Below are 11,488 nucleotides of genomic sequence, written 5' to 3'. Positions count from 1 at the left end.
ATTAGCAAGCTTCAGAACCTGGAAAGTTTGGATTTGAAACATGCCCAAGTCACTGAGTTGCCTGTTGACATTCTGAAGCTCCAAAAGCTTCGCCACCTGCTAGTGTATAGCTATGAAACCGAGTCCGATGATCAAATTCGCAACAAACACGGTTTCAGGGCACCAGCTCAGATAGGAAATCTGCTTTCAGTACAAAAGCTTTGCTTCCTAGAAGCAGACCAAGGCCAGAAACTTATGTCAGAACTGGGAAGATTGATTCATTTGAGAAGGTTAGGCATTCTAAAGTTCCGAAGGAAGATGGGAGGGATTTATGTTCCTCCGTTGATAAGCTGACGAACCTTCGTGCATTGTCTGTTACTTCAATAATAGAGAGCGAGGTCATTGATCTGGAGTACTTATCTTCTCCTCCTCAATTTCTTCAGCGACTATACTTGACAGGACGTTTAGAGAGGTTACCAGCCTGGATACTCTCACTTGATAGTTTGGTCAAGTTGGTTTTAAAATGGAGTCGCTTACGTGAAGATCCGCTGCTATTTCTTCAGAATTTGCCTAATCTGGTGCACCTTGAATTTATACAAGTTTATAGTGGCGAAGCACTGCATTTCAGTAATGAAGGATTCGGAAAGCTTAAGGTTTTGGGTCTAAACAAATTAGAACGGCTCAAATCTATAACCATGCAGAAGGGAGCATTGCCTTCTCTCCAGAAGCTAGTTGTCCAGGGTTGTAAACTACTGCAGAAGGTGCCCTCTGGAATCAAACACCTCGCTAAGCTCAAAACACTTGATTTTTTTGACATGCCGTATGATTTTGTCAAGAGGCTACGGCCTGATGGAACTGCACAGAGAGCGGCCAGGACTTTTCTCCAAAAGCCGGTTGTCCAATTCATTAAAATATTGCAGATTCTTCCATTTGATGTGCCCAACGATTTCATCGGGAGGCTCCATCCGGATGGAGATGGTGAAGATTATCATGAGGTTGGAAATGTGCCTGAGATTTACTGCACCTATCAGAAAAATGGCAATTGGGAAATCTACTTCAATTATGCAAGACCAAACATTCTTTTGAAAAGGCAACCTGATTGGAAACCATGATTTGCATCTGTAATTTTTTGTGATAGATGCTAGTGGTTGCGAAGTTGATTGTAAATTAATGAAAGCTTTTTTTTTTTGAATGTGATCAAACTTTCCTTACAAAAACTATGATGTTTATGAAGATACCATGAAAAAGAAGATAACTTATAACTCAAAGAATAATATATATTATATTTTGGTATCTTATTTAACATTTTAATTTTTTTAATTGAGATGATTTATTGATATGGTATTATATTTTTGATAACTAAGATACCACGAGTTTGAATCTTATTATTTTCAATTTATTTAATAAAAATTAAGCACAATATAATATAAATATAAATTTGAGTGATAAAAATTAAGCATAATATAATATAAATATGAATTTGAGCTCAAAAAACTTTTAATAATATAAATTATATATCGAATTTCATAAAAAATTCTGTGTTTACTGCTTTGAAGAGATAAACACCATTTGAAACTTGCATAACTCTGAAATCAGCATAGTGATAAATTTGCATTTTTAACAGACAGCCAAAAAAAAATTCTCCTAAATGGAAAACAACTATCCAGATATTCAATCCTATGATGAAAAGCTATTCTTTTTCAAAATCTAAGGGATTTCAGTAGCTTAGTTTAGGTAGACCAACTAAGCACTTTCTTTGGCTTCCATCTACAGACATATGTGCTTGATGTGCTAATGAAACCGGATGAAGGCTGCGTAGGACAAGAAGAGACAATAGAACACAGGATTAAAAGTGGAGTCCATGACCTGCAGCCCACGCAACAATGCCGACATAAGTACAGTCAACTCTCGGGTTATCTTGTCTAGTCCCATTTGCCGCTTGCTCTCTAGAGGTCAGTCAGTCCATGGTGCTAGGTTCTGATGTGTTTATGGAGTTACGTGTGCCTAGATGAGAAGTGAAATAACCCACAAGGAAAAACGAAGGAAATCACTTAAATAAGTTTCAGTTTGAAAACAGCATTCCAACTTGCAATTGGGATACCAGTATCCAAACCAAACTCCTTGTCATCAAATGGTAAAATGCTGCTTGGCACTTCAGAACTACAGATTTATCAACTATATATGAAGAGAAGAAATCACATGTCCAAATACTTATTTTCAATCTATTTTTTACTTAAATCACTTAGAAAATACTCTAGGAATCTTATTGTCACAACCCAATTTCTAAATCCATAACCGGCACATAAACAAGGTTCTCGTCCAAGGTTTCATACTTATGCGAACCAAAACTTACATACAATCTTATTCTTAAATAACTCAATTAGAGTTCAACACAGTAGTAACAACAAACTAACTTCATAATATAATTTAATTATCTTAATACAAGAATTAAGATAATTTCATAGTTTTAGGGCATTAACTAGATATAAAGAAAAAGGTACAAATTATAACCAAAAGAGCAGGTTCTAAAGGTCCAATAAAAATGACATATTATCAAGCTATAAGCCTGAAAAAGATAAATAATGAGATAGTGAGTATAATGTTAAATATGCACACACGAGGTAATACAACAATGAGAAATATATATACAATTGGCTTTAGGTTCTTATAGGAAAATTCCTCAAATAAGCCATAACAAGAATATCATAAAGTAAAACTCATCAAAAAACAAAATGCAATGAGAATGAAGCTCCGTGCTGTAGGATGATCAGTACACATAGATTGGTGACTCTCTTGATCAACTAGAGTTTAGATACGATGTGCACAAAGACTAACACTACCCTATTAGTATGAGTATTCTAACTGGCATACTATAGGTTCATAATTATAATCAAACAGATATATTCATATCTCAAAACTCAACTCATGATATTAATCAAATAAGGAGCTATCAATTCAGAAATCAATTCAAAATGGTTCATATCAAGAATTCAAATTTAATAATTGATTATACTTTATCATAACAAAAATAATAATCAACATATATATTATCAAGAAGCATGATCCAATTCATATTAACAAATCAAATATTTATAATATTTTTCATGCATCTGAAAAATTATCCACTCACCTAACTTGAAAACAAACAGAACTCAAAACTAATACCGAAGGAAATTTTACTGACATTCCGCTAGTAGAATATCAGAATGATCTGAATATAATGGAGATATATTTAAGAATGACTCAAAAGAACATATATCCTATTTAATACACTTATTTAAAGCCATATTCCATAATCCTATATGTTTTTATACTAAACTAGTTATTTTTTAAAAAACCCAAAAATTAAACGATTTTTTTGAAATCTAATCCATAATTAAAAAAAATAAAATTTAAAAATAATTCACTAGTAACCCACATTTATTCATCAAACCAATCTGCAAAAGCTAATATTACAGCTAAGGAGTAATACGGAATTTATTATATTTTTAAGGATCAAATTGTAACTTTTATCAAATTAAAGGACCAAACTAAAAATATCATAAATCCATGACTATACTGAAATTCTGATCATATTTAATCCTCAATTGTATCCAGAATATCTCATTATGCTCCAGGGACCATTCTTGAATTTTTCCAAATTTTTAAGGTCAAATTGTAACTTTTGTCAAATTGGAGGATCAAATTAAAAATATCATAAATCCATGACTATACTGAAATTCTAACCATATTTAATCCTCAGTTCTGTACAGAATATCTCATTATGCTCCAAGGACCATTCTGGAATTTTTCCAAATTTTTAGGGTAAAATTAAAGGACCAAATTGAAGGTGTTAAAATTTCATAACTATACAGGAATTCTGCTCATAATTCATCTTTTATTCTGTTTAGAATCTCGGAATATGCTCTAGAGACCAATTTGTAATTTTTCAAAGGTTGGGGACTAAACTGTAATTTTTATAAATTGAGGGACCGGACCTAAATTTTGTCATCTTCAACCTCAAATCCAGAATTTTCATAAATTACCTATTGTTATCTCATGATTTCCAACACAAATTCATCATTCAAATAAAATCATAACTCAAAATTATCATATTTACCTACAATCTCTCAAAATCAACTACAAATCCATTACCCACAATAATCAACCCTATAACATTCAAATTAATTCATCAATAAATCCAAAACACAATCTTTGAAACCCTAACATTCAACCAAAACATAAATTCAAAGCTTAAATAACACATAATCTTACCTTTAAACTTATTTTTTCTCCAACTCCTTTCTATTTCCCTTTTAATTTCTCTCTTTTCTCTTCTTCTTCTTCTTCTCCTTTTCTTCTCTTCTCTCGTCAATTTTTCACTCTTAATTTCTGATCTCTCTTGTTTTATATATATATTTATCAAGTTTTGTTAAATTACCACAATACCTTTTATTTATTTATTCCTACATTTAGGCAAGTTTTGTTAAATTACCACAATACCCTTTATTTATTTATTCCTACATCTAATCCTTCAAGGTCTTTATAGCATTTTTATAAATCTTTAATTCAAAACGTTACACTTATTAAACTAATTCATAGCCTCTAAAAACACAAAAACCCAGTCCAAAACCCATAATCAGCCTAAAACCCAAAAATATTTCCAAGTCTAGATCTTTTTTTAAGTATTTTCAAGTAAAAAAACAATTAATCGTAATTCTCTTTTTCATATGGAACCATACAATACAAAGAATGACTATTTTGATGGCCACAATAGTAACCAACGACAATTTTTTTCTCCACACTTTCTCTCCTTCAATCAAAAAAGGATTAGAAAATGATGAAAATAAAATTTTATACTAAAATAAAGTGTTTGAAAATTATAAGGATCAATAATGTAATATCTTAAAAAGATGAGAACAAAAATAAATTTCCTCATAGAATCTGGAGATCAATGCTTGAATAATCTCATGAAATCTTATATACCATCACAACCTAAGTATAATGTGTTTCACATACATGGCTGATAATGCCTTAGATAATATCAATAAAAAAAATTCATAAAAGTACATAATAATAATATGGCCAATAATAATTCATTTTGATTTGCAATATCCACTAATACGTTGTTAATTATTGATTTAACTAAAATAAAAAAATTTCATAGAAGTATATAATAATAATATGGCCAATAATAATTCATTTTGATTTGCAATATCCACTAATACATAGCTAATTATTGATTTAACTAAAATACTTTTGAAATCTTATTACCCTAATGATTAAAATAGAAGTTTTAATACCTTTTTCATATAAAAATAATTATTAGTGCTTGTATTAACTTTTATTTTTTGTAAAAAGCTAATTATTAGTAATTGTATTCAACTTATCTCTACTTAAGAAAGAGACTAAAACAATAATATTATTTCTAAGAAATAGGTTAATCCATTTTTCTATTTTATGCCTATTTATGCATGACATCAAACCTTAGATAATATGAAATAAGCTTCTCAAATCACCTATAATCTATAAAGCATCTTCTTGAAACTTTATTTTTACTACAAAACTATGAAAATGCTTAAAACTAGTCAATTGAGTCTTATAATTAAAATTTTAAAATAATAAGATCACATGAAGTTATTGAATTGTATCCTTAGTTTCTTGATTTTATGTGGAATCTTCCGTCATTTTCTTGCATTATCTTTGAATTTTAAAAAAAATAAATTTTTTGCTTTGTACTCATAATATGATAATCAAATAACGCCTACTTTTTTCAAGAACTTTCAACTGTATTACTAAATATAAGTAATAAAAAATAAAAATAATTTTAGATTATAATTTATTATATGTTTACTTGTTAAAATCGCTACTAATATTAAAAAAATTTCTTTAAACAAAACATTCATAAAATTTGTATTCATGTCTATATATGTCTATATATTTTTTATTTCCAATACTCCCGTCAAGTATAGTTAAAATCTAAAAATGATAAAATTACATAAAATCCAGCAAAGTATTAAGTTAAAATTATTTTGTAAAGGACCCTAGATATACTCTTACTTTATTTTTGGCTTCTTTATATATAAAGATTTATACTTTCTTTATTTACAATAATTTTTTATGTGCAATGCAAGAAAGAATAAAGCTTTCTTTATTTTCATTTTTTTTGTCTTGGAAAAATATATGAAATTTTATTATAAAAGCATGATATAAACAATATTGTTTTAATTTTTAAGCTTGCTTTATAAAAAATTTATATAAAGTCTTATATTATTTTTTAGAAATTCTCATGATAAATATATATGGAATTTATATTTTATAAGTTAATAACTATCGAGACTATCCAAAACAAATAATAAAAAATATTAAATATTTTACTAACTTTGTTAATTTATGCTTATGATAATAATAAAAAAAAAATATCAAATCCTTTACAATCTTTGTAAATTTAAGATGATGACGACCTTATTACGGGTAATGATCTCACCTTTTATTCTCATCTTAAGAGTTTTCAAGTCTCTTTTACACACACACACTATTAATGTATTCGTTCATGGAGCCAATCGTTGTGCTTACTTTAGTTATCTAGCTTATCAGTTTCATAAACTCCATGACCTTACAGCACAATCAGGTATCCAATAGTCATCATTAGCTAGTTGGATTCTGCTATGCTGTGAGTTTTTTTTTTCCTTTTATTATAGAAAACATATTAACATGATGTCAATATTTTACAAAAAAAAATTATAAGATTCTAGTTATTGAGTTGGGTGAAGTTAATAAACTCGATTAATTTAATAATATAATTATAAAATAAGATATCGACAACAAATAAAGGAGGGAAAGAATAACAACGATTCAATATAAAAGATAAATGTTTTTTAATATTATAAAAATATATTTGAACAATATTCATAAAACATTGCAATGATTTTATTTGTACACTATTCATAAAACATCTAAGCTCTAATTTTTTTAACAAGAAAGAAAAATGTTCATGAGAAATTTATGTTCTTAAAGATGTAAGAGAAATTCAATAATCGGGTTAAATCTTAATGAATTTTAATAATATGATAAAAATATGAGGTAGTAACAAAAAAAAACTAAAAAACAATGTTGAACGACGAAATTGAAAAAAAAATAAGATAAAAAAATTATAATCCTTGTTAACTTTTCAAATTACACGAATAAAATAAAAGAAAAAAAGTATGCAAGATTGCACACATTAAAAATCTTAAAAGAAAATGCAAATTGAAGACTATCAATATGGAAAGAAACTTCATCTTCCTCTATTAGGAAGCAAACCTGAGAATATGCAAGAAGAAGAATGGCTAATTCTTGATAGACAGGTTTTGGGCATTATCCGGCTATCCTTGTCAAGAAGAGTTGCTCAGATGTTATAAAAGAAAAATCCACTGCAAAATTAATGAAAGTCTTGTCTGGGATGTATAAGAAGCCCTCAGCAAATAATAAAGTGCACTTGATGAAGAAGTTGTTCAACTTAAAGATAACAGAAAGTACCTCTGTTACACAACATCTCAACAACTTCAATAACATCACAAATTAAGTTTCATCTATTAAGATTAAGTTTGATGATGAGATTCGCACACTTATTTTGCTAACTTCACTTCCAGGTAATTGGGAAGGTATGAGAACAGTCGTGAGTAACTCAGCTGAAAAACTGAAATATGATGACATCCGAGACTTTATTTTAGTTGAAGAAGTGCAAAGGAAAAACTCAGATGAAAGTTCAAGTTCAGGTTCAGGTCCAGCTCTCAACATCAACACTCAAGAGAGGAGACAGGATAGAGGCTTATCTAAAGGTATATCAAAATCAAGATACAGAAGTAAAAGCAAGTTTGGACCTAGAAAGCAGGTTAAATGTTGGAATTGTGGCAAACCTGGTCATTTCATTAAGAGTTGCACAAAACCAAAAAAACCTGACGCTGACTCTGCAAACGCTACTACTGATAAGGTACAAGATGCTTTGATTCTTGCTGTACAAAGTCCAATTGATGATTGAATTCTTGATTCTAATGCTTTATTGTATTGTACACCACACTATAAAATGATGCAAAACTACATTGTTGGAGATCACGGTGTAGTCTATCTGGCTTATAAAGAACCAATGGATATTGTAGGCATAAGAGAAGTGCAAATCAAGACAATGAATGAATCTATATGGAACTTGTAAAATGTAAGGCATGTTCCTAGATTAAAGAAAAAGTTGATCTTCGTCGGACAACTTGATGATAATGGTCATTTAATCCTTTTTTCTGGAGGTATGTGGAAAGTATTAAAGAGAGCAATAGTTTTAGCTCGTGGAAAGAAAACCAGTACCTTGTATATGACCACAAGATTTGCAAACATCATTGTCTCTACTGAAGCAGAAAATCAAGCACAACTATAGCACTGTAGACTCGGCTATATAAGTCAAAAAAGGCTGAAGATACTTCAGTCGAAGGGAAAACTACCAGAGCTAAAAAAATGTTGATCTAGGCATTTGTGAAAGTTATGTTCTTGGAAAACAGAAGAAGCTTAGTTTCTTAAAGGTTGGCAAGACCTTAAAATCAAGAAAGCTAGAACTGATACACACAGATTTATGGGGACCTTCTCTAGTGGCATCTCTTGGAGGTTCTATGTATTATGTGACTTTTATTAACAATTTTAGCAGAAAGGTATAGGTCTATTTTATGAGAAATAAATCTGATGTGTTTGAAACATTCAAGAAATGGAAGGTTATGGTTGAGACTGAATCAAGTCTGAAGTTGAAATACTTAAGATCTGATAATGGAGGAGAATACATTGATAGAGGTTTCAAAGAGTATTGTGTTGTCAATGATATCAAAATAAAAAAGACCATTTCAGACACAACATAATAGAATGGTATCGTTGAACGGATGAACAAGACCATCAATGAATAAGCTAGAAGCATAAGGTTGCATTATAGGTTACCTCAAACATTTTTTGCTGACGTAGTTCATACTGCAGTTTACTTGATCAACCATAGACCATCAGTTCCTTTGGAGTTCAGATTGTTCAAGGAGGTATAGAGAGGAAAAGAAGTACAACTCTGTCATGTAAAGGTCTTTGGTTGTGTTTTCTATGTTCATATAAAGTCTAATGCTTGCAACAAGCTAAATGTCAAATCCAAGAAATGTTTCTTCATTGGATATGACAATGAAGAATTTGGATTTCAGTTCTAGGATGATCAAAAACAGAAAGATTATCAGAAGTAGGAACGTGATCTTCAATGAGAAAGTTTTATACAAAGACAGATTAAGTGTGGAAACAGATATGGATGATTCAGATACAAGTCCGCAAAAATCCGAATTCATAAGATTAGAAAGGTTTCCTAATGTTACCAAGTAGAACAAAAATCAAGAGTCTTTACAAGAAGATTCAAGTACATCTGTACCCACTACTACATATGAAGATACGGAGCCAAATGAACCAACTGTTTATGTTCGCAGGTCTTCAAGGACTGTAAAGCCCCTACAACAGTACACACTTCTACTGAATTATATTTTGCTGACAGGTGGTGGTAAACCACTAACTTATGAAGAATCCTTACAAGATGGAAACTCAAGCAAGTGGGAGTTAGCCATGAAGGATGAGATGGATTCGTTGTTGAAGAATAAGACTTGGGAGCTAACCACACTACCTGAAGGAAAGAAGGCTTTGTAAAACAAGTGGGTTTACAGAGTAAAGATTGAGCATGACGGAAGCAAACGGTTCAAGGTAAGACTTGTTGTAAAAACGTTTCAATAAAAGAAAGATATTGACTACTCTAAGATATTTTCTCCAGTTGTGAAGCTCACAATAATTAAAGTTATTCTAGGGATAGTAGCTGCAGAAAAATTACGTCTTGAACAATTAGATGTAAAAACAGCATTTCTTCATGGTGACTTGGAGGAAGACATTTACATGCAACAGCCAGAGAGGTTTGCAATATAATGAAAGGAGAATCAAGTCTGCAAGCTAAAAAAAAGTCTATATGATTTGAAGCAAGCTCCAAAACAGTGGTACAAGAAGTTTGACAACTTCATATGTGATTCAAACAGTGGTACAAAAAGTTTGACAACTTCATATGTGATTCAAGGTACACAAGATGTCAGGCTAATCATTATTACTATGTCAAACATTTTGACAACTCCTATATCATTCTACTATTATATGTAGAAGATATGTTAATTATAGGATCCAGCATTGAAGAGATTAATAAGTTGAGATAACAATTGTAAAAATAGTTTGAAATAAAGAATCTAGGAACTGCTAAACAAATATTTGGCATGAGAATCATCAGAGATAAAGACAAAGGCATAATAAAGCTTTCACAAACAGAGTATGTCAAGAAGGTTTTCAGCAAGTTTAGCATGGATAATGTTAAATTAGTAAGTACACCTCTAGAGAATCATTTCAAGCTCAACAAAGACCAATCATCAAAAACTGAGCTAGAATGTGGATATATGGATAAGATTCTATGCGCCTCAGCTATCAGCTCTTTGATGTATACTATGGTCTGTACCAGACCAAACATTGCTCATGTAGTGGGAGTTGTAAGCCGATATATGAGCAATCCTGGAAAGCAGCATTGGGAGGCGGTAAAATAGATCATGAGATACTTAAAAGGTTCCTTGAAGACTTGTCTTACCTTTACAACTGATGGTTTGAAACTTGAAAGTTTTGTAGATGTTGATCTCGTAGGAGATGTTGATAACAAAAAAAAAGCACTACATGATATGTATACACTCTAGGAGACACTGCTGTTTCCTGGAGTTTTGCCTTATAAAAGATCATCGCTATTTCAACAACAGAAGTTGAATATGTTACAGTCTCAGAATCTACAAAAGAGATAGTATGGCTACAGAATTTCCTGAAAAAATTGGATAAGATGAATGGAAAAGATACTCTGTATAGCGACAGTCAGAGTGCAATCTTCCTTGTCAAGAATCCAGCATTTCACTCCAGGACTAAGCATATTCAGATCAAATATCACTTCATCCAATAATTGTTAGACGACGAGCAACTAATGCTAGAAAAGGTATGTGGAAGTAAGAATCCAGCTGACATGTTAACCAAAAGAGTTACACTTGATAAACTGAAGTTGTGTAAAACTTCAGTTGGTCTTCAAAGATAAAGGATAATTTTATTGTTTGTCTCCATGTGAGAAATTGTTAGTAAGTGGAGACAAACAATGTCCCACCTCCACCATATGCAAGTGGGAATACCTAATCTCTCACTTGGCATATAATGGAAGCTTAAATTAAGATAAAAATGGTGGCATAAATCATGGTATGATTTATGCTTCTATTTTCCCATCTTAGTGTATATATATACTCAATAAAGAACTGAGTTCAAGATAGTGAAAAAAAAAAAAAAGAATAGAAGAGAGAGGTAGAGTGAGTAGAGGTGAGGTGAGAAGTGATTTTCTCCTTCTTCTTTGTTTGTATCGTTTTCTTGATTGATTAATATAAATCAGTAGTTCCGTGGAGTAGGCAAGTTGGCGAACCACGTAAATTTATGTGTGTTT

General features: G+C 30.8%; 1 protein-coding gene across 1 annotated transcript in view; it reads left to right on the top strand.

Annotated features, from left to right (window-relative positions):
- The window catches only part of LOC105121673 (disease resistance protein RPM1-like), a 1,115-nt gene extending 24 nt beyond the window's left edge, over positions 1 to 1,091 (top strand). Inside the window, exons 1-2 of the mRNA XM_011020399.1 lie at positions 1 to 189; positions 270 to 1,091. The exon at positions 1 to 189 is cut by the window's left edge and continues 24 nt beyond it. Coding sequence (XP_011018701.1) covers positions 1 to 189; positions 270 to 1,091 — 1,011 coding nt within the window. The remainder of the gene's footprint in view (positions 190 to 269) is intronic.
- Positions 1,092 to 11,488: the final 10,397 nt, after the last annotated feature.

The sequence above is a fragment of the Populus euphratica genome, unplaced genomic scaffold (assembly GCF_000495115.2).
Source record: "Populus euphratica unplaced genomic scaffold, PopEup_1.0 scaffold25.1, whole genome shotgun sequence".
Lineage (NCBI taxonomy): Eukaryota > Viridiplantae > Streptophyta > Magnoliopsida > Malpighiales > Salicaceae > Populus > Populus euphratica.
This window is presented reverse-complemented; position numbering and strand designations above follow the sequence as displayed.